Source organism: Podarcis vaucheri (genome assembly GCF_965113315.1).
Source record: "Podarcis vaucheri genome assembly, chromosome: 2".
Lineage (NCBI taxonomy): Eukaryota > Metazoa > Chordata > Lepidosauria > Squamata > Lacertidae > Podarcis > Podarcis vaucheri.
The window spans coordinates 15,305,055-15,328,527 of record NC_138760.1 but is presented as its reverse complement, the minus strand read 5'-3'; the positions used below and the strand labels follow the sequence as shown (position 1 = coordinate 15,328,527).

Here is a 23,473-nt window from a genome sequence, read left to right as displayed (position 1 = left end):
AGGGGAAGGGGGTTTGACTTAAAGCGCTGTCCATCACAGCTTCCCTCTCCCTTGAAAGCTGCCTGAATCTGACCGCACAGGTCAAATGTTTCACAGTGCAGTGTGTCAGCATGATTAAGAGCTAACATGCTCACAGGCTGTGGGTGTCACCAGGCATGAAACAGTTAATCTGTCCTGATGTCACAATGCTCCATGACAAGAAGAGGTGTCAAGCCCACCCACCTACCCACCCACCCCATCTCTGGCTGCCATTGTCTGTGCAAGGCAGCTTTCTAAGTGGGAGATACTTCGGGGGGGGGGTGTTGGGAGAACTCTTTTGTCCAGCTTAACCAACAGTGCAAGCCTCACCTACAGACTGGAGCTGGTGCGCCGGAATGGTTAAGGGCACAAGCTATGAGCTGGAAGCCTGCTGTTCATATCTCAGAGGTGCGAACTCAAATAGTCTTCTCTCTGTCACAGTGTGATTAACAATACCAGCCTTCCTTCTAGGTTTGTTGTACAGATAGCTGAGATAATGTATGAGTATGATACAAAGTGCTGTGGGTATGATATAAACATACTGGTTTTATTGGTTTGTTTCAGACTGATCTGCTAGAAGACCTTTGGCCACAACTGATTGATTGATTGATTGATTGATTGACTGAGTCAGTCAGTACAAGCCTCTGATGGTAAGTGATGATTGGCTGTGCCAAAATCAAGAAATCAAGGTCTTTGAGAGAAAGAAGCGGCCCACTCCTCCCCTCACTATGTCTATTTCCTTTGAAGCTTAATAGCTCTGCTATCTTTAAAAAAATAAAAATGGGAGCAAACATAAGAGCATTAAGCCCAGAGTCCAAAATGACCTAATTGTGCCACTGCAGCTTAAAGGATAAGAGGTGTTGAGGCTGGGAAGAATAGCTCTGCAGGGTTATGCATTCTCCAAGTCTAATTAAACACACACACACACACACACACACGACCCATTCTGAATGGAACTGCTCCAGTGCTTAGGCTTTGAACGCATATTCACTGTACTAATATAGGGAATAATTCAATTGTCAGATATATAACAAACTTATTTTGTGGAGGCAGAGATTTTACTTTCTTGGGCTCCATGATCACTGCAGATGGTGACAACGGTCACAAAATTAAAAGATGCCTGCTTCTTGAGAGAAAAGCGATGACAAACCTAGACAGCATCTTAAAAAGCAGAGACATCACCTTGCCAACAAAGGTCCACATAGTAAAAGCTATGGTTTTCCCAGTAATGATGTATGGAAGTGATAGCTGGACCATAAAGAAGGCTGATCGCCAAAGAATTGATGCTTTTGAATTATGGTGCTGGAGTAGATTCTTGAGAGTCCCATGGACTGCAAGAAGATCAAAACTATCCATTCTGAAGGAAATCAGCCCTGAGTGTTCACTGGAAGGACGGATCCTGAAGCTGAGGCTCCAATACTTTGGCTACCTCACGCGAAGAGAAGACTCCCTGGAAAAGACCCTGATGTTGGGAAAGATGGAGGGCGCAAGGAGAAGGGGACGACAGAGGACGAGATGGTTGGACAGTGTTCTCGAAGCTATGAACATGAGTTTGACCAAACTGTGGGAGGCAGTGGAAGACTGTCACAAAGAGTCAGACACGACTAAACAACAACAAATACAGTGGTACCTCGGGTTACATATGCTTCAGGTTTCATACGCTTCAGGTTACAGACTCCACTAACCCAGAAATAGTGCTTCAGGTTAAGAACTTTGCTTCAGGATAAGAACAGTATTTGTGCTCCGGCGGGGCGGCGGCAGCAGGAGGCGCCATTAGCTAAAGTGGTGCTTCAGGTTAAGAACAGTTTCAGGTTAAGAACAGACCTCTGGAACGAATTAAGTACTTAACCCGAGGTACCACTGTATTGTGTCTGCTTGTGCCAATGTGCTGCTATTTGGAAAATGGCCAGCAGGTGGCACCACCTAACTACTCCCCCCCCCCCACAACCCACATGGTAGGAAATCTTCCCAAATTCTGTCTCATGTGGCAGACTTTTGGAATTTAGAACACAAGAAGAATCCTGTTGGATCAGGCCAATGGCCCATTTCCTCCAGCATCCTCTTCTCTCAGTGGTCAGTCACATGTTCTGATGGGAATCCAGCACGCAAGACCATAGGCGCCGACTCCATGGGGCCTGAGGGGGCTCGAGCCCCCCCAATAATCTCGGGCGCCCTTCCAGCAGAGCGCCGCCGCCGTCCCCCGCCTCCTCCCCACCTGCTCCCTCGCCAGCCAGCCAGCCAGCCGCGCGCCCTAGTCGGAGAGCCCCGGCCGTCCCCCGCGAGATTAGGGAATCCCCGGGGGCGGGGGCTCCTGCCTCGCTGCTTCGCAGCACCACCGCCACTGCAAAGGCACTGCCGGGGAGAATTTCCTTCCTCCTGGCGGTTTCAGCGGTTTAGGGCCGGAGCGGAGGGGGCTCGCCCTCTCTTCTCCGGCTAGCCCCACGTTTCCCGCATATCAGCTGTTCCGGAGCTGATTAATAGGCGCAGCACGCTCTCCCCTATTCGCTCACGAGGAGGCGGTGCCACTTTATTTGCATATTCATGAGCTTATTTATTATTCATGAGCTTTCCCGGGCCCCCCCCAATATTTTTTATAAGTCCACGTCCCTGCGCAAGACCACAAACACCCTTGTCTCCTGCAATTGTATTCAGAAGCATACTTCCGAGTACAAATTCAGGGTTTATGTCAGAAAACTAATACAAAACTTTGGCTGGGGAAGTTTTGTTTTGTTTCCCACCCCAAAAAAATTTAATTGATTTTCCAAAAAAAATTTAAACAAACAAATAAACAAACAAACAAACAAAAATCTCAACGGTATTTAAACCAAACTTATTAACATTGTTATGTGACTTCCTCGCATCCCCCTGGTTGAATTTCAATGTATATCATTTTAACAGTTTTCCGAAACCAATATTCTTATAAAATTAACTTAGTCACTTAACATCTTTTTTTCTTTTCCCTTTCTAGTTCGGCAGTTAAACATATTAATTCATCACATTACATATGTAAGTCCTAAGCCTAGCTGGTATTTGCAAGCTTCTCCAATTAATTTAACTTAACATATTTAACTAATCTTTAACTTTTGTCCATTCTTCCTGATAATCCTCCTCCTTCTGGTCACGGACTCTTCCAGTCAGGTCGGCAAGCTACAAAAAATCCATCATCTTCATCTGCCAATCTTCTACTGTTGGTACTTCTTGTGTTTTCCAATTCTTAGCTAATAAAATTCGAGCAGAAGTTGTGGCATAGAAAAATAATTTCACACCTTTCTTGGGCAGTTCCAAACCTGTTATTCCAAGAAGAAAGGCCTCTGGTTTCTTAATAATTGTGTATTTCAACATTTTTTTCAATTCATTATAAATCTTCTCCCAGAAGTCTTTCACCTTGGGACAGGTCCACCACATATGATAGACGGTACCCTCCTTTTCTTTACATTTCCATGGCTGGAGAAGTTTAACCCACAGCACCACGTGCATATGCCTACTCTGAAGCAAATCCCATTGAGTCCAAGTACCTGCGCATGGTGCTAGTCCATGACCTCTCACTGCACCTCCAGAGGAGGCCAGGAACAATCTCCTGCTACTCTTCTCTCCAGCTCCAAATATTCAATTATTCAGATATCCAAAGCTGCAGACCATGGACCAGATCAACTTACCAAGCCACTTCAAAGGGCCCATCCCCAGAAAATTGGTGGTAATTCTTTTCCCTCTTGCAATGTACCCCTTTTGCACCCCCCCACACGCTAGGAAGCTGAGATACTCAGGAAACAGGGACTACAATTCCTTTCTATTCTCTGAGCATCCCAACCTGTTATCAGCGGTGGCGGTGAAAGAGGGGTGAGATTGTATTTGCCTGGTAAGCAACAGAATCAGACATTAAGCATCTCTGCCACAAGGTGGCACCATCTGCTCATTAGTCACCCGTGGATGCATCTCCCGCTTATCGGAGCCTTTCTTAAAAGCTATTTTTAAGCCCTCAGTATCCTATAAGCATCTAATAGGGACGTGTAATCGTTCTTAATGGAGATAAAAAAGTGCAAGAAGGGCACCTGCGATTTGTATGTGCTAGTTAGTGTTGGTTTCGCATCTGCATTGCAGGCATAAGAATATAAGATGAGCCTTCTGGGTCAGGTCTCATCCGGCATCCTGTTCTCATAGTAGCAGTGCTCTGGGGACTCTGCATTTGCTCAGAGGCATTCTCTGCTCCAGGAGTGAGCTTTGGCATTCAGATCAGAACAGGTCCTGGGTCTGCGCTCCAAGGAAGTTTGGTTATAGAATCATAGAATCATAGAATAGAATCATAGAATCATAGAGTTGGAAGAGACCACAAGGGCCATCGAGTCCAACCCCCTGCCAAGCAGGAAACACCATCAGAGCACTCCTGACATATGGTTGTCAAGCCTCTGCTTAAAGACCTCCAAAGTAGGAGACTCCACCACACTCCTTGGCAGCAAATTCCACTGTCGAACAGCTCTTACTGTCAGGAAGTTCTTCCTAATGTTTAGGTGGAATCTTCTTTCTTGTAGTTTGGATCCATTGCTCCGTGTCCGCTTCTCTGGAGCAGCAGAAAACAACCTTTCTCCCTCCTCCATGTGACATCCTTTTATATATTTGAACATGGCTATCATATCACCCCTTAACCTCCTCTTCTCCAGGCTAAACATGCCCAGCTCCCTTAGCCGTTCCTCATAAGGAATGAATGGTTATACAGGCATTTTCCAACTCCCAAGAGACTGTGATCTAATCCCGCTATAAAAAAACTGTCAGTGATCTACCCGTTGGATTGACTAAAGTTGTTGAGCTTTCCTTAGGGGAGGAAGACACAAAGTTGTTGAGGTTTTCTTTGTGGGGGGCATCAATCAGGCAATCAGGATCACGCAATCGACCAGGGACGCCCCACAATCGATTGATAGATTGACCAGTTGGGCATGCCTGATATATTCCATTTCAGTCCTGTTCCTCATCAGCTTATGATCCCATGGCAGGTTAAAACATTAAACGTAATAATTTTAATTTTAATTATTTTTCTCTGTCCATCTAGCTGTGTTGCCAAAAAAATAAATTAATTAAAATTGAAGACTCTCTTGTCTAACAGAGCAGGCATGCTATCTGCTGAAATCATTCAGATTAGAGCCCTGATATTTAGGAGACTGGGACGTGGGTGGCGCTGTGGGTTAAACCACAGAGCCTAGGACTTGCCGATCAGAAGGTTGGCGGTTCGAATCCCCACGACAGAGTGAGCTCCTGTTGCTCGGTCCCTGCGCCTGCCAACCTAGCAGTTTGAAAGCACCTCAGAGTGCAAGTAGATAAATAGGTACCGCTCTGGCGGGAAGTTAAGCGGCGTTTCTGTGCACTGCTCTGGTTCGCCAGAAGCGGCTTAGTCATGCTGGCCACATGACCCGGAAGCTGTACACCGGCTCCCTTGGCCAATAAAGCGAGATGAGTGCCGCAACCCCAGAGTCGGCCACGACTGGACCTAATGGTCAGGGGTCCCTTTACCTTACTATTTAGGAGACTGCTGCAGAGCATCACCACAATGGAGACATTGACCTCTGATAAAGGGGAAAGTCTGACTGACCTCCACAGCAAACCCTGATGCTAAAATCTGAGGAATTCCCCCCCCCTTTCTGCCCAGATCCCCACCCCTGGTGAGGCCCCCTAACAAGACTTGCATAGCCTGCAGTTACCCAAGCCCTGAGCTTCTACTTCCTGTTGGTTATTTTGGAGAAACTGGAAGTGACTGGTTTGCTTAGAGTCACCATTAGACCTTTAGAAGGGAAGGGGAAACTGCGTAACAAGACAGAAATTACAAAAATCTCTGACAGGCAGGAATAGCAAATGCGGGGTGGGGTGGGGCGGTTATCAACCAAATTGGAAGGGAGAGCAAAGAGCAGGCGTGCCATTGTGTGAAAGCAGGACTGGCGACTCCAACAGTGTCCCTGTGATTATTTCTCAGAAACACCTATATATCTGGTCAATATCTTGGTTGTGTGATATAGTAGCAGTCTTGTGTACTATGCATGCCAATTGTACAAGACCCTTTGTTTGGGAAGGAAGGAAGGAAGGAAAGATACTTTTCAACCTATGTTGGAAATACAGTGATACCTTGGTTCTCAAGTGTAATCCGTTCCAGAAGTCCGTTCGACCTCTGAAATGTTCAAAAAACAAGGCGTGGCTTCTGAATGGCTGCAGGAGCATCCTGCACTCAAACGGAATTCGTGTCGGATGTTCAGCTTCCGAAAAATGTTTGAAAACCGGAACATTTACCGTATTTTTTCGCTCTATAACACGCACCCGACCATAACACGCACGTAGTTTTTAGAGGAGGAAAATCCGTAGGCATGCCACCCGTAGGCATTTCCTCCATAACACGCACAGACATTTCCCCTCACTTTCTAGGAGGAAAAAAGTGAGTGTTATGGTGCAAAAAATACGGTACTTCCCGGTTTTTGACATTCGGGAGCCAATTTGTTCATCAACTAGACCTGGGAGAAGAGACGGTGGAAGAGGACTGGAAAAAGTTTAAGGACTATTTGCAAAAACATTGTAAATTGTATGAATGCTAAGATGATGCAGGATGGAAAATTAACCTGACACCAGTAAATTAGTCGAAAAAAGTAGGAAAATAAGTGATCTATAAAAAAAGGACGAAACTTTATACAATATTATGCTTAACTTCAATACTAAAGTATGTGAAAATAAAAATTAAAATTGGAGACATAATATTTGAAAATTATAAAGTAAGAGTGGAAAGAAGGGGAAGCATTGCTGATTCAACTTTATAACTGGGAACGCAGATAAGGGAGGTGTGAGGAAGTCCTAAAAGAAGGTTATGAAAATATGGTTTTATTTGGAATTCAATTATGTTCTATTTTATCTATTGTGTGTCAATTTTTTGTTTTCTCTTTTTTTGTATGTTTTATGTTGGTGATGGTGTTTTATGTGTTTGGTGTTATTTTGTTCAAAAACTTCTAATAAATATTTTATTTAAAAAAACACAATTTGTTCATCAACTAAATTGTTCAAGAACCAAGGTTCCACTGTATTGCAATCATTCTTATGAGACATATTAGAGGCTGCACCCCGCTGTCTTTGCATGCAACCCCCCCCCCTTTGCATCTCGCCAAAGCCAGCCACCCCACTCCTTACTCCTTGCCAAAGCCACCCCCTTCCTTCTTGCCAAAACTACTCCTGATACTTCTAATAAAAGCCCTCCCCACCCTCCTCACCAAATGTGAATGTGCCTTATATGGATGGCATGGATGATACACTTTGTACAAGAAAATCAGGGTGACTGCTCAATAAACCAGCCGTCCAGGGGAAGCCCCACAGATTTCAGTCCTGTAAATCTGACATCCTGCAGCCCTGTATGTGGGCTGGTTGGAAAGCCAGCAGCTTTGGGTCCCCACTGCCATTTGTAGGCAGCTGCCAGCTGCAAACTTCTCCACAAACCCCAGAAAGTCTCTTACACTTTCTCCCCATGCCTGGCCGCTGCCATTCTCTACACACCACATCCTGTCTCAATCGAGGAAAGTGCGGTAATTGCTGAAGGAGCTCCAGATTGCATCAGTGCCTTCTACTGACAACAGGATATCCCTAAGTTAGGTGCTTTTCCTTCTTCTCCTTTTTCAGACGAGAACAGGGTGTTCCAGCAACACAGAACACTGTGTTCAAAGCAGGACATCCCTTATTTTTATTTTTTGCTCATAAAGCATAAATGACAATGACATTCAGCAGCAGACATGCCCAGGGAGCCAGAAAAGGACACACCGGTTGAATTTTTGCTCATATGGAACCTTCAATGACACGGCATGAGAGCCTTAAAGAATGGTCGTATCCATCAAATTCAGCTTCTTATTTTTCCAGCCTTTCTGTTCTGCTCTCTAGATTTCCACATCAGCTTGCAGTTTTCAATAATAATAATAATAATAATAATAATAATAATAATAATTTATTATTTATACCCCACCCATCTGGCTGGGCTTCCCCAGCCACTCTGGGTGGCTTCCCAAAAAAAATATTAAAATACTGTAATACATCAAACATTAAAAGCTTCCCTAAACAGGGCTGCCTTCAGATGTCTTCTAAAAGTCTGGTAGTTGTTGTTCTCTTTGACATCTGGTGGGAGGGTGTTCCACAGGGAGGGCGCCACTACCGAGAAGGCCCTCTGCCTGGTTCCCTGTAACTTGGCTTCTTGTCACCAGTCTAGCTGCCGCATTCTGGATTAGTTCTAAAAAAAAAAGCAGAGTCCACGTGAAAACGGTCCAGCCTTTTTAGTGTGAATTTCTCCTAAAATACACATTCTTGCATGCCCTTTTGTCTAAAGTACACATTCCTGCAGCCATTGCCCGCAAATTCCCCCAATTTTTAATGTGCTATTTTCACCCACGTATGCTTCTATAAGGCACACTTTACTCCAGTAGGTGTATCTTGTACTTGGCTGGAGGAAGGCACTGCAAATTTCCAAGAAGCACGGATTTCAAAGGATAGCTGTGTTTTGGTTCAGATATTGCTTCAGAAAGTCCAAATTCACTTGTAAGTGTGAATGGAATGGAATTTCCCCCTCATTCCTACTTGTGTAATGGGGTGCACTTTCTCCCTCCCCCCAAAATCTGTTCTAGGGGTTTCCCCAACTCTCTCAAGCACATTGGATGCGGACTCAGGGGGAGAAGAGGGGGGAAATGTTCCATTGTGATGCAATATTTGAATGACATCCTATGTTTAGAGCATGCACCCTCAGCACACATACAAGAAATGGTTGGGTAAGATAAGGAAGTGATGCAGAAAGACCCTCCAGTTATTGCAGTCTCTTGGTAATCCCTCTAAGACACTGCCTTCCATTCTGAAGAAATCATATGATACCATATGGAGAAACGGGGGAATGATGATTAATGGCAGACTTTTATGTAATCAAGACCGGCCCTATCATTAGGCGGGGTGAAACGCCAACTTCAGGTAGCAGACTTTGTATCGTATTGGTTCCATGTATCGTATTGGTTTTGAATGCAGTGTGCTATGGCAGCTTGCTTTCCTGAGTGCAAGCTCCACAGAACCCCAACACTTTGTAAAGGTAAAGGGACCCCTGACCATTAGGTCTAGTCGCGGATGACTCTGAGGTTGCAGCGCTCATCTCGCTTTACTGGCCAAGGGAGCCAGCGTACAGCTTCTGGGTCATGTGGCGCACGGAAACGCCGTTTACCTTCCTGCTGGAGCGGTACCTATTTATCTACTTGCACTTTGACGTGCTTTCGAACTGCTAGGTTGGCAGGAGCAGGGACCGAGTAACGGGAGCTCACCCCGTCGCAGGGATTGGAACTGCCGATCTTCTGATCAGTAAGCCCTAGGCTCTGTGGTTTAACCCACAGCGCCACCCACATCCCTTCAACACTTTGTAACCATGCACAATTAATTTTAAAAAGTGTTCAGCCATCTTTCTAGTGCTCTCAAAGAGGGTTGTGATTCCTGCAATGCTAGATGCACCCCCGAGTCCCTTCCAATTATAGAATTCTATGGTGTGTAGATCATTTGCCTGTGTCATTGCTACCATTTTGTGGAATGTACTGGATGTTTTTAAGAGCTGTGCGGACAAGTCATTCATTTCTGTGGAGGGAAATTGTTTCTTTGTCTGAAGAACGCAGAGTGGTGGACTCTTCTCCTCCGCTTAACGTCTCCACAACAACCCTCCGAGGTAGGGTTAGGCTGAGAGTGACAGGTCCAAAGTACCCAGTAAGCCTCGTGACTGAACAGGAATTTGAACTTCCAACCCTCTTAAACACTACATTAAAAAAACTTATTTATTGAAAGTTCAAAAAGTACATAATTATATGTGCACTAAACATTGTGAGATGTACATAAAAGAGAGAGAAGAGAGAGAGAGAGAGAGAGAGAGAGAGAGAGAGAGAGAGAGAGAGAAAGAAAGAAAGAAAGAAAGAAAGAAAGAAAGAAAGAAAGAAAGAAAGAAAGAGAAAAAGAGGAAAGAAAGAACATAAGGGAAAATAAAGGAGGGAGGGTAAACCCCACAAAACTGTATATTTTACAAGGTGGTTATAGTACTTCACCAGAACTTAACCTATTAGAATATTTGTAAGAATGAATTCCAAATGTCACTGAATTTGTCCATGGCAAGTCTGCATTTATATGCAAGTTGTTCATATGTTGTGAGTTTATATAAGTCTTCAATCCAATTGTAGAAGGGAACCGCATTTTTATTTTTCCAATTCATCAGTATCAGTCTTTTTGCTGTGGCAAGGGCGCGGAGAGTCTGCTCGTATTGTCCTTTCGTAAGGTTCCATGTGCTGGGTATATAATTCAAGAGGATATTTTGCTCTGTAAATGTAAGGTTCTTCCATACAGTTCTGTTGATGGTTTCAGTTACCTTCAGTTGCCAAAAATCTTTCAGTATAGGACAATGAAAAAACATATGTTTTGGAGAAGCATTATCATTTGCCTATGTCATTGCCAGCATTTTGTGGAATATGCTGGATGTTTTTAAGAGCTGTGTGGACAAGTCATTCATTTCTGTATTAACATGTGGGAGGAAATTGTTTCTTTGTCTGAAGAATGCAGAGTGGTGGATTCATCTTAATGTCTCCACAACAACCCTCTGAGGTAGGATTAGACTGAGAGTGACAGGTCCAATGTACCCAGTGAGCCTTATGACTGAATGGGAACTTGAACTTCCAACTCCCTTAAACACTACATAAAGATTTTTTTTACATCTCTGCTAGGAAAGACTTCATCAGTCAGTCTCTGGCTCTTATAGAATCATATAATTGTAGAGTTGGAAGGGACCCAATGGCCATCTAGTCCAACCCCCTGCAATGCAGGAATCTCAACGCATGGTCTCCCATCCAATCTGAAACCATACTGGACCCTGCTTAGCTTTGCAAATGTGCTAGCAGTTTTACTGCTGCTGTTAAAAGTACAAAACTGCTCCTTCCCACATGCCAATCCTTCCCCATCTGTTTGGCGGGCATGAAAAGAAAGCCTATATTATAGAAAGACCTGTTCGTTTCTCCCCACTCCCAGACAATAATGTGAATTGCTTTGAACTTTGAATCACTGCAGGCTCAATTGCAAATACACCTTGCGGTTTAAAAAGAAGAAGAAATGAAAGTTCATGAGGTTATAACCGGTTTTTATTGGCTTTTAAAATGTAGGAGCTGCGGCAAAGCATCAGGCTAGATCCACAGTCTAGCCAATGGGACTTCACTTAGCATGACTAATGTGTCACAGTGATTTCAATAACTAATTAAATCTGGATCCAACTCATATAGTGTATCTAAGGTTGACGGGTTCAGGGAGAAAGTTCCTGCAGGTACAGTGACGTAGCGTGGGGGGTGCAGGGGGGCCGGCCGCACCGGGCGCAACATCTGGGGGTTAGGGCTAGGGGGTGCAAATCCACAGGTTAGGGGGCGCAAATTACTTGCCTTGCCCCGGGTGCTGACAACCCACGCTACGCCACTGTGTAGGTATATGGGCAGTGGAGATACGACAATTTCACGAGCTGTGAAATTTTTCCCTCTTTATGGCAGCAGGATGGTGGGGAAACACATCACTGGTGAAGTACACGAGTTCTCAGGACAAGTGCTTGACTATGTAAAAACTCTTCCTTTGGAACACAAGTCTTTCCCTCAAAGAATTCTGGGCATTGTAGTTTGCCGTTCACAAAGTTGCAGTTCCCAGCAACCCTTAACAAGCTACAGTGCCCAGAATTCTTTGGGAGAAAAAATGGGCATCAAATAGGCTTCAAATGTACAGTGCAGATTCAAGATTTCTCCAATGAAAATGTTGTTGTTGTTTAGTCGTTTAGTCGTGTCCGACTCTTCGTGACCCCATGGACCAGAGCACGCCAGGCACTTCTGTCCTCCACTGCCTCCCGCAGTTTGATCAAACTCATGCTAGTAGCTTCAAGAACACCATCCAACCATCTCATTCTCTGTCGTCCCCTTCTCCTTGTGCCCTCCATCTTTCCCAACATCAGGGTCTTTTCCAGGGAGTCCTCTCTTCTCATGAGGTGGCCAAAGTATTGGAGCCTCAGCTTCACGATCTGTCCTTCCAGTGAGCACTCAGGGCTGATTTCCTTCAGAATGGAAATCAGCCCTGAGTGCTGTCCTAAAATAATAATAATAATAATAATAATAATAATAATAATAATAATACCCCACCCATCTGACTGAGTTGCCCCAGTCACTCTGGGGAACTTCCAACATATATAAAAACATAAAGGTAAAGGTAAAGGGACCCCTGACCATTAGGTCCAGTTGTGACTGACTCTGGGGTTGCGGTGCTCATTTCGCTTTATTGGCCGAGGGAGCCGGCGTACAGCTTCCGGGTCATGTGGCCAGCATGAATAAGCCGCTTCTGGCGAACCGGAGCAGCGCACGGAAACGTCATTTACCTTCCCGCCAGAGCAGCACCTATTTATCTACTTGCGCTTTAACGTGCTTTCAAACTGCTAGGTTGGCAGGAGCAGGGACCAAGCAATGGGAGCTCACCCTGTCACGGGGATTTGAACCGCCAACCTTCTGATCGGCAAGCCCTAGGCTCAGTGGTTAAACCCACAGCGCCACCTGCATCATATAAAAACATAATGAGACATTAAACATTGAAAAAACTTCCCTATTCAGAGCTGCCTTCAGATGTTTTCTAAAGGTTTTATAATTACGTACTTATCTCCTTGACTTGGGGTTTTTCAGAATCCTCTGAGCCTTTGGCAACACATAATTTATGAGGTTTTTCCAACTAATGCTAAACTCCACATATTTTTACACCAAAGCAAAAGTCGCAAGTCTGTAAGTTTTCCATCTTGGGGCAATTGAAGTTCTGGCAGCCGCTAATGTTCATGACAAGAGTTCCTGAGAGCTTATACCTTTCAAGCAATCGTCCCAAAGATTTAATAAACAAACTTCAATGAAGTTGGAATGGGATGCATGTCATATGTAAGTTGGCCACTCATGATCTGTGTACTATTTATTTAAAGTATTTCTATATTGCTCTGTACTGCAGGGGATTTAACGCAGCTCAGGGCAAGAAATAGGATGGGCCCCTTCTGCATGTTAGGAAAATAAAATAATAATAATAATAATAATAATAATAATAATAATAATAATAATAATAATAATTTATTATTTGTACCCCGCCCATCTGGCTGGGTCTCCCTAGCCACTCTGGGCAGCTTCCAACAAAGATTAAAAATACATTAAAATGTCACACATTAAAAACTTCCCTGAACAGGGCTGCCTTCAGATGTTTTCTGAATGTCAGGTAGTTGTTTATCTCTTTGACATCTGGTGGGAGGGCGTTCCACAGGGTGGGTGCCACTACCGAGAAGGCCCTCTGCCTGGTTCCCTGTAGCTTTGCCTCTTGCAGTGAGGGAACAGCCAAAAGGCCCTTGGGGCTGGACCTCAGTGTCTGGGCTGAATAAGGGGGGTAGACGCTCCTTCAGGTATACTGGGCCGAGGCCATTTAGGGCTTTAAAGGTCAGCAGCAACACTTTGAATTGTGCTTGGAAACGTACTGGGAGCCAATGTAGGTCTTTCAGTACTGGTGGTATATGGTCTTGGCAGCCGCTCCCAGTCACCAGTCTGGCTGCCACATTCTGGATTAGTTGTAGCTTCTGGGTCACCTTCAAAGGTAGCCCCACACAGAGCGCATTGCAGTAGTCCAAGCGGGAGATAACCAGAGCATGCACCACTCTGGCGAGACAGTCTGTGGGCAGATAGGGTCTCAGCTTGCGTATCAGATAGAGCTGGTAGACAGCTGCCCTGGATATAGAATTGACCTGCGCCTCCCTGGACAGCTGTGAGTCCAAAATGATTCCCAGGTTGCACACCTGGTCCTTCAGGGGCACAGTTACCCCATTCAGGACCAAGGATTCCTCCACACCCGCCCGCCCCCGGTCCCCCCAAAACTGTACTTCTGTCTTGTCAGGATTCAACCTCAATCTGTTAGCCGCCATCCATCCTCCAACTGCCTCCAGACACTCACACAGGACTTTCACCGCCTTCACTGGTTCTGAGTTGAAAGAGAGGTAGAGCTGGGTATCATCCGCATACTGATGAACACCCAGCCTAAACCCCCTGATGATCTCTCCCAGCGGCTTCATGTAGATGTTAAAAAGCATGGGGGAGAGGACAGAACCCTGAGGGACCCCACAAGTGAGAGCCCAGGGGTCTGAACATTCATCCCCCATACCACTTTCTGGGCACGGTCCAGGAGGAAGGAGCGGAACCACTGTATAACAGTGCCCCCAGCTCCCAGCTCCTCTAGATAAAATTATCACATTGTCACATTGCTTTTGAGCTAGGATCTTTCCCTGTAAGGTACTTAGCATCATGGTAAACCCTAACCAGTGCCCGTTTAGCACCTCTGAGTTTCTTATAGATACCCACAGCAGGAAGAGATAGCATGTGGGTCCAGACTAATGGAAAAACTGAACAAAATGAAAAAGCACAGTTGGGGCATAAAGGAGGAAAACAATGGCTTTCTGTTCCTTCACCACATCCTGATCCTTGGTCATATGCTCAATTTTGGACTATGACATTGCACACAGCCATGTCAACATTTACGCAGAGACGTGCAAAACATTTCCACACGAACTGACACTGAACAAACACCCAGTGATTACCTGCCAAGGGTTTCTGTACCAGTAACACCAAGGAATTGTTGCTGATTGATTTTCACTGAGTTTTCCCCCTATTGGTTTTGTTTCAGTTTACCTTGTAAACTTGCCCCGGGACGAACGTGATGAAATATTATAAACGCCTTAAATAAATAAGGAGCATTGCAATGAAAGTTAATTATATAGGCTGCTATAGTCAAGAAGGAGAGCTTAAAAAAAACGTGGCGGCAATAGACTGGAGGCGCAGTTTTGTGGCACTGAGCTCCTGGTTCATGTACACAAAGAATATGAGGCTTGGTAGCTCTCACGTTTTCTGTCATTGTGGACTTCTGTTTTGTCCTCCCCCCCCCCTTGGGCCTTGCTCCTCTCCCTTTTTGCAGCAAGCAATTAAGCAGGAGAAGCTTTTTGTGGCATAGAGAAAAGCGGTATATAGATCCCATCTAGGTAAAGGTAAAGGGACCCCTGACCGTTAGGTCCAGTCGTGGCCAACTCTGGGGTTGCGGCGCTCATCTCGCTTTATTGGCCGAGGGAGCCGGCGTACAGCTTCCGGGTCATGTGGCCAGCATGACTAAGCCACTTCTGGCGAACCAGAGCAGCGCATGGAAACGCCGTTTACCTTCCCGCTGGAGTGGTACCTATTTATCTACTTGCACTTTGACGTGCTTTTGAACTGCTAGGTTGGCAGGAGCAGGGACCGAGCAACGGGAGCTCACCCCTTCGCGGGGATTCAAACCGCCGACCTTCTGATCGGCAAGTCCTAGGCTCTGTGATTTAACCCACAGCGCCACCCGCGTCCCTAGATCCCATCTAGAACAAACTAAACGAAAGCAAGGTGAAATTGTGGAGATAGGACGGGAAAGTATCATAGCACGTCTTTATGAGGCGGGCTCCAGGAAAGTCACCTGTGCCATTAGCAGCCAGAAAATGAATGAGCAAATGTAATGGCACCCAGACATCAGAAAGTGGCCACTCTGGTGAAGAAAAAGGTGATCCTCAGAATTTCTGTGTGCCAGGCTGCTGTCAAGACCATGCGAGTCTTGTTTAGGGACGCGGGAGAGAAGAGAGCATTTTTAAAGCTGTGCTATTTAGCAGCTCGGATCTGCAACTCCATCCTGTTCAAAGTGCAATGAGAATCCCAAATAAGTAGATCCAAAGGCCTGCAATCTTTGTTAAACCTGATGTGCCACCGCAACTGTTTCGCTAAGCAATCTTCTCTTAAGCAATCTTAACAGACGGCATTACCCAGCAAACCACAGGAAAAGTGGAACTGATCAGAAGAAACATGAGGTCTGTTTCATACTATTTGCTGCATTTCAGCAACTCAGCTCAGGTCTAGAGATCGGGGTCTAAATGCCTTGGGTCCCAAAGACCTGAAGAAGTGCTGTTTTGCATAGGTGTTTAGATCTGCAGTTCCACTGCCCTGTAAAATCCATGGAGTGGCAGTGCAGGAGAGGGCCTTCTCTGTGGTGGCCCCCAGGCTCAGGAATGCCCCTCCGAGGTGCGTCTGGACTCATCAATGCTACATGTTGATACCAGCCAACCCACATTTCTGCCCCCCCCAGGCCTCTGGGTATGGAGAATGAGATCAGGACACCCCTACTATTTCCAAGTTAACATTTACATGCACTATGACTGACTAGTAACATGCTATACATAACCTGCTCTGGGTCAGCGTGCAGATGCATGGTCTATAAATACCAAATAAATCAGCTATTATTATAGATCATTTTATTTCAAGGTTACAATGACAACATTTATGCAAATGCCATAATCCGACAGTGAAACATTTTCTAAATAGGCCAGCAACCAATATAATATATAGTGCAGGTATATTGGGTCTTGAAATGGTCTAAATTATGATGTCCAAATGTGGGGACAGTGAAAGCGGACCAGATGTACAGGAGGGAAATGAAGGGACTAAAGCTTTTATAGAAAAAGGAATCCCAGCAGAACTCAATTTTCTCACCCTTGATGCAAACCACCATGTGAGGTTCTGGTTGTTACATTTTTCTTTGTGCTTTGCATGCAGAATGTCCCAAATTCAATCCCTGGAATCTCCAGGCACTGCTGGGGTTATCCCCTGTCTGAAACCCGGAAAGCTGTTGTCAGTCGGTGTCAGTTATGTTGAGACCAATGATCTGACTGAGCGCAAGCTGTGTACAAAGCATGTGCAGGTTTTCAGGGAACAGATGGGAGTTTGAAGGAGAGATTTGAAGGAGAGAAAGAGGCACCATCATGGAGGTGATTGGGGAGGCAGTTCCAAACACGAGGGGCAGCCAGGGAGAACAGGTGGAGCCATTTGCGGGGCGAAAAGATTATTGGATAGCTGGGAATAGTGGTGCTGGATCAGCAAAGGCTACAGACAGGTGGATCACTGTGTCCCTCTAGGTCAGCCTTTCTCAACCTGTGGGTCCCCAGATGTTGTTGAACTACAACTCCCATCACCCCTAGCTAGCAAGCCCAGAGCTCAGGGATGATGGGAGTTCTAGTCCAACAACATCTGGGGATCCACAGGTTGAGAAACCGCTGCTCTAACTGTTGTTGCACAACAACTCCCATCCCCCCTGACCATTGGCTGGGCTGGCTGGGAGTACAAGCAGAGAGATCAGGAAAGGCAAAACCATGGGGGGCTTTGAAGGCAAAGACAAAGTTCTTTTGCAAGACCTGGGAGCCAGTGGGAAGCCAGTGAAAGCGTTTATGGAGGGAGCTGCCATCATGTGGTCAGATCCACGAGAAGGTGAATTATCAACAGAGTGGTGCTGTGATAAATATAAATACATATTTACAAAACAGAATGGTTAAAAATATAGAGAGAGGGCTGTGTCCAAGGCTAGTCCTACTGAAATCAATGGAGCTACACTGGGCACTGGATGCAACCCATCAGCAGAAAAGTGCAGACCAGGCACTGCAGCCTCTTAGCTCCTATTAGAACTGGATGATTGTCCAGGGAGGAGAGACTTTGTGGAGGTACAACATTTGCTTTCGTATCCGAAGCTTGGCGAGTCCAAACAGTTTTTCTGTAGTCCAGAAGGGAGGCCTCGCCGCCAGCTTCAACAATATGTCAAAGGCAGGGCCCATTATACCAGTTCAGTCTGATTTCCCTATTGCCCATAGGGGCCACAACAGAATATGGAATACAATTTACAATAATATACCGTAGCAAAAGAACTGGGCCCGCATCATGTGAAGGCCTGGATTAAAGAACTGGGAATCTAGTCCAGTGTGGAAAACCCAGTTAGCTTTTTTGCTTTCTGGCGATATTCCAGCCCTGAGGGCAAACCAGGGTTGGTGGGAAGACCATATCCCTCCTCTGGCGCTGGAAAGTGGCCCGGCTTCCAGTTAGCGGCAGCAGCGGAACCTCTTTGCGAAGTTGTAGACCACGTCTCTGTAAGCCTCGCGGAACTGGCGGTTCATAGCAGCATAAAGCACTGGGTTGATGCAGCTGTTGAGCCAAGTGAGATTGGCGGCGATCATGTGCAAGACGGTTGGAGCCCGGTTCTTGGCATCAAAGATGTTGATTAGCAGGAAGGGTATGTAGCAGATGACAAAGAAAAGGAAGACCACAAAGCACATGCGGGTCACCCGGCGGAATTCCGAGTTGCTGTCCTTGGCCTGGCATGGGGTAGCTTTCTTAGGAGGTGCTTCGCCATTCTGGGAAGCTGATGGGAGATTGGTACTGGCAGTCGACTCAGAGGACTGAGCCTCACAGGAGTGCTGGGAAGGACCTGCGCTGTCCACCCCGCTGTCAAGCTCTTGGTATCGTCCCGGTGTGGCTGAAGTGGCACCAGCCACGTGGCCCTTCTTCAAGCTGGTCTTCTTCAGCTTGTATTGGTCCATGGCACGGGCGGCACTCTTGACTTTGCGGTGGATGAGGAAGTAGAAGATCCCGACGCAGCTGAGACCCACCACAAAGTAGAATCCCATGAGGATGGTGGTGTAGGGCCGTCCGCGGAGGCGGTGGAAGCTGCAGGTGCACACCTTGGGCACTAAGACGTAGACGGGCCACAGCGGCGCAAAACTGGCCAGGCCGGCAACCCAGGTGCCCAGGATGATGAGCATGGTCCCGAGGCGGGAGAAGATGCGGTCAAAGAGGGCGGTGTTGGCAATGATCAGGTAGCGGCTGATGGCGATGAGGCAGAGGGTCAAGATGGAGACGGAGTTGGAGACAAAGAGCAACATCCCAAAGACACGGCAGAAGTCGGCCCCTGCCCGCCAGTGGAGATGGAGGTAGGAGTCAACCGAGAAGGGCTGCAGGAAGGTGCAGTACAGAATGTCCGCCACAGTCAGGTTGACAATAAGGAGGTTGAAGCGTGTCTGCAGCTTGGCCTCAGCCGCGTAGGCCAGCAGGGTCAGCACGTTGCCCACTGTGCCCACGATGGCCACCACAATGCCCCAACTCACTGCCACGTAGCGGTAGCCAACAATGGACGGGTCGTAGCAGGAGAAGTTGCTGGCAAGATCCGCCATCTTGGGAGGAAGTGGTTTTTGGCTATGCTGCCCTCTGGTGGAAAGGTCAGGACCTAGCAGGCCAATATGCTACCTCTACAAGGACATGGGAGAGAAAAAGATTTCAGTTTAAGCGTGTCAAGCTTCCAAGCACACACATTAGCACTGACTCCAAGGCTGGCACAGGGAAATATTTCAAACAACGCCTAATTAACTTGTCAGATGTTTTGGCACAGAATGTTGTCACGGCAACAAAGTTTCCCAGCAGCCATTTCAGATCTCCTTGTCCACCCAAAAAGCCACTTCTGGTCTGTCCAAGCCAGGGGGTAGTCATGGTCACTGCTACATTGCCAAGTGCTGAGGAAGCTGTGACATTTTTGTTTTGGGGGGACAGGAGGTGGGCGGGGGTGGAGGACTCCCTGGTCCTGAATGGGGTAACTGTGCTCCTGAAGGACCAGGTGTGCAATCTGGGAGTCACAGGTCAATTCTGTGTCCAGGGCAGCTGTTTATCAGCTCCATCTAGTACGCAGGTTGAGACCCTACCTGCCCGCAGACTGTCTTGCCAGAGTGGTGCATGCTCTGGTTATCTCCCACTTGGACTACTGCAATGCGCTCTACGTGTGGCTACCTTTGAAGGTGACTCGGAAACTACAACTAATCCAGAATGCGGCAGCTAGACTGGTGACTTGGTGGCCGCTGAGACCACATAACACCAGTCTTGAAAGACCTACATTGGCTCCCAGTACGTTTCTGAGCACAATTCAAAGTGTTGGTGCTGACCTTGAAAGCCCTAAACGGCCTCGGTCCAGTATAACTGAAGGATCGTCTCCACTCCCATCGTTCAGCCTGGACGCTGAGGTCCAGCGCCGAGGGCCTTCTGGCGGTTCCCTCACTGCGAGAAGCCAAGTTACAGGGAACCAGGCAGAGGGCCTTCTCGGTAGTGGTACCCACCCTGTAGAACGCCCTCCCATCAGATGTCAAAGAGATAAACAACTATCTGACATTTAGAAGACATCTGAAGGCAGCCCTGTTTAGGGAAGCTTTTAATGTTTGATGTATTACTGTATTTTAATATTTGGTTGGAAGCTGCCCAGAGTGGCTGGGGAAGCCCAGCCAGATGGGCGGGGTATAAATAAATTTTTATTTTTATTTTTATCTCTGCCTCATCTCCCTGCACCCCCCTTTACAGGCTTCTTGCCTGTGGGCTACTGAGGCTGCATACATACGATACCTTTAAGGCACATTCGAAGCACATTCATTCCCTCAGAGAATTCTGGGCACTGTAGTTTTCCTCTCACTGAGTTACGCTTCCCAGCAAAAACCCTCAAGAAAACCACAGAAATCCTTGAGGGAAAGGATGTGCTTCGAATGTGCCTTAGAGTTATAGTGCACATGCCACTTGCGGCTAAGAGGCACATGCCACTGTGAAAGGACTCCCATCCCAGCTAAGCAGTTGCCACCGTGGTGCAGCACATAAGAAAGCCGGAAAGACCTGGAAACCAATGAGAAGTGTATCAAGAGCGAGAAAAGATTTCCTTGCCAGCCAGCCGGAAGCCTGAGGCCTCTGCCGCATGCGAGTTTCAACATGCGCAAGACTCTCTCTCATTTGCATTCCGGCTTTCTCCAGGGAAGAGAGAGAGATCAAAGCGCAACCCCATTCCTTCCTTTTTAAGGCCTAATTGGGACGTTGCCACGGAAACAGATGTCTCCAAATCGGTTCTGACAGGCACCCTCCTCTACCTGCATGGCTCCGCTTTCAAGTTTGAGACGGAATGCCGGGGAGGTAGAGGCAGAAAGGCAGGCGTCTGCCCCCCACAAAAGAGCCCTAGATAAGGTAGTCATCCTGAGCTGCTGGGAACGCCCAAACAGCCGCAACCAGCCCTAATGGATCTATTACAGTGGTACCTCAGGTTACATACACTTCAGGTTACAGACTCCGTTAACCCAGAAATAGTGCTTCAGGTTAAGAACTTTTCTTCAGGTTGAGAACAGAAATCATGCTCCGGCGGCGCGGCGGCAGCAGGAGGCCCCATTAGCTAAAGTGGTGCTTCAGGTTAAGAACAGTTTCAGGCTAAGTACGGACCTCTGGAACGAATTAAGTACTTAACCCGAGGTACCACTGTATTGTAGAACATGGACACAAACACACATGCCCCCCTCTTCATGATGAAAAGTAGCCACACGTTCTGCTTAGCTCTTTAACATCTTTGGGTTGCCAACTGACCGGGCAGTGGGGGGGACGGACGACGACCCCAAGCCAGGCCTCATCTTCTGCCGAACACAAGCGTGTGAAACCTCAAGTGATCTTCCAGGCCTCCTTATCTGGCTCCTGGCTCTCCCCGCTAGTGTTAAATAAATGATTTCTGTGCTGGGGATTCCGTTGCTAGGAAGGGAGGTGTCGGTGTCTGAGCTTTTATTTTTCTCTACTGGCTAGTGGGTAAGAATGTAGCTTACTTTTTTATTACTTTGCTACCAGTGGGCTAAACCACAGAGCCTGGGACTTGCCGATCAGAAGGTAGGCAGTTCGAATCCCAGCGATGGGGTGAGCTCCTGTTGCTCAGTCCCTGCTCCTGCCAACCTAGCAGTTCAAAAGCACATCAAAGTGCAAGTAGATAAATAGGTACCGCTCCAGCAGGAAGGTAAACGGCATTTCCGTGTGTAGAAGCTAGCCTAGTGCACAGAGGTGAAGTTTAAATTCACTGCTCCATGTCTTTCCCCTATTACTGACATGCAGTACCCGGAAGGTTGCCCAGAGACCACGTGTCCCTCGAGGTTAAAAAAGAAAATGTTCCCCCAACCCTTGCCATAATAAAGGCATAGGCAAACTCGCCCTCCAGATGTTTTGGGACTACAATTCCCATCATCCCTAGCTAACAGGACCAGTGGTCAGGGATGATGGGAATTGTAGTCTTAAAACATCTGGAGGGCCGAGTTTGCCTATGCCTGGCTTAATATATTGGCTCAGTGTGCAGAAATCAACAAGAAAAGCCTACTTCCTGTGTGGAGGGGCATGGAGATAATTATTGCTACATATTAAGGACTGCAAATCAAGCCCCTTTTAAAGGCACAGCTGCAGGTCACTGTTCAGATTCTGACAACCTTAGAGCCTCTAGAACAGGCTTCCTCAACCTCGGCCCTTCAGATGTTTTGAGACTACAATTCCCATCATCCCTAGCTAACAGGGCCATTGGTCAGGGACGATGGGAATTGTAGTTTCAAAACATCTGGAGGGCTGAGTTTGCCTATGCCTGATCTATCGGGCACTACATTGTTCACCCTTGTGCTAATTCAAGTGACCTCCCCACAAACTTTCCACAAACAAATCAAGACGGAGGCTCAATAAATGTGCAATAAACAAGCCATCTTGGAACTGAATTTAAATTACTCTGGAGATTATACAGCACCAGATATCTCCACATGGCAGTGTTCTACCCATAAATGAACAACGTAATAAGGAAAGCATGCCGTCTGGGCATGTTCAAACAGCATTCTCAGGGCTAAGAGATCAGTTATGAGCCTCCTCCCTTCGCCCCATCCTTACTGCACCACTGTGGCTTTTAACACCAGCCTCACACTCAGGAATACAGTCCATAAAGCCTTTACTCTCTTGTTTAAGCTCTGTGCCAGAAAAGGCTCCACTGCAGACAACTTTGTAAGTCAGGGGCAGCCAATGTCACGGCCTCCGGGTGCTTTGAACTACAGTTCCCAGCAGTCCTCCTGGCCATGTTGGTCTGCGATCAGGGATGATGTAGTTAAAAACACATGAAGAACATCACCACATTACCTACCCCTGTTCTAAGCAGCCATGGCGCTAAACCAGACTTGAAAGTTAATATCAACTCTACGCATCGCTGAGAGACCTACAGAAAAATAACAGCAAAACCACCCAAATATTTCAACTTAAAAACTTTATAGATTCTCTTGTATGGAAACTTTAAGAATGTTAAGCAACTTACCAGGGAAAGATGAACGTTTGGATCCAGAGATTATGCCTGATGTCCATGGGGTGCCTCTACGTTCTGGACGGCTATTTATAAAGGTTCCTCACTGCCTCTGCTGAGAGGAGAAAAACTCCCAAGTGTCTAAACTCCCTGAAGCAACTTCCTCTTTCCCTGCAGGCTTGTAAATGTCTGACGGCCAGACCTGTGTGTACTCACAGTGCGTGAAATATGCTTGCATGTGCGCCTTTAGGCAGGCTCGCCTACAAATGTTTAGAGCAGAGATTTAAACAAATGTAAAAAACGAAAGGAAGGAAGAAATTAAAGATTAACCCCAATTGGACTAGGGTAGAAAGGCAGTGAGACGCAGGTGGTGCTGTGGGTTAAACCACAGAGCCTAGGGCTTGCCGATCAGAAGGTTGGCGGTTCGAATCCCCATGACAGGGTG

The 23,473-nt window shown here is 46.7% G+C and overlaps 1 protein-coding gene and 1 long non-coding RNA gene across 4 annotated transcripts in view; one reads left to right on the top strand and one right to left on the bottom strand.

The window, feature by feature from the left end:
* Positions 1–23,199, bottom strand: part of GPR84 (G protein-coupled receptor 84) — a 223,123-nt gene extending 199,924 nt beyond the window's left edge. Inside the window, exons 1-2 of one of the 2 annotated variants that reach the window (XR_014216757.1) lie at positions 23,044–23,199; positions 17,502–19,183 (exon numbers count right to left, since the gene is read on the bottom strand). Coding sequence is in view for 1 of the 2 variants with exons in the window: in XM_082212725.1 (XP_082068851.1) it covers positions 17,981–19,108 (1,128 nt within the window). In the remaining variant the exon portion in view is untranslated. Of the gene's footprint in view, positions 1–16,352; positions 19,184–23,043 lie in introns of those variants that run through there. The other variant, XM_082212725.1, reaches the window with a different exon arrangement.
* Positions 252–4,302, top strand: LOC309526666. Of its 2 annotated transcripts, XR_014216811.1 has the most exons (3): positions 252–426; positions 583–668; positions 4,117–4,302. It is a non-coding gene; the product is annotated as an uncharacterized lncRNA (long non-coding RNA). The 2 variants fall into 2 exon arrangements; XR_014216812.1 differs by lacking the exon at positions 4,117–4,302 and having other exon boundaries at positions 583–814.
* Positions 23,200–23,473: the final 274 nt, after the last annotated feature.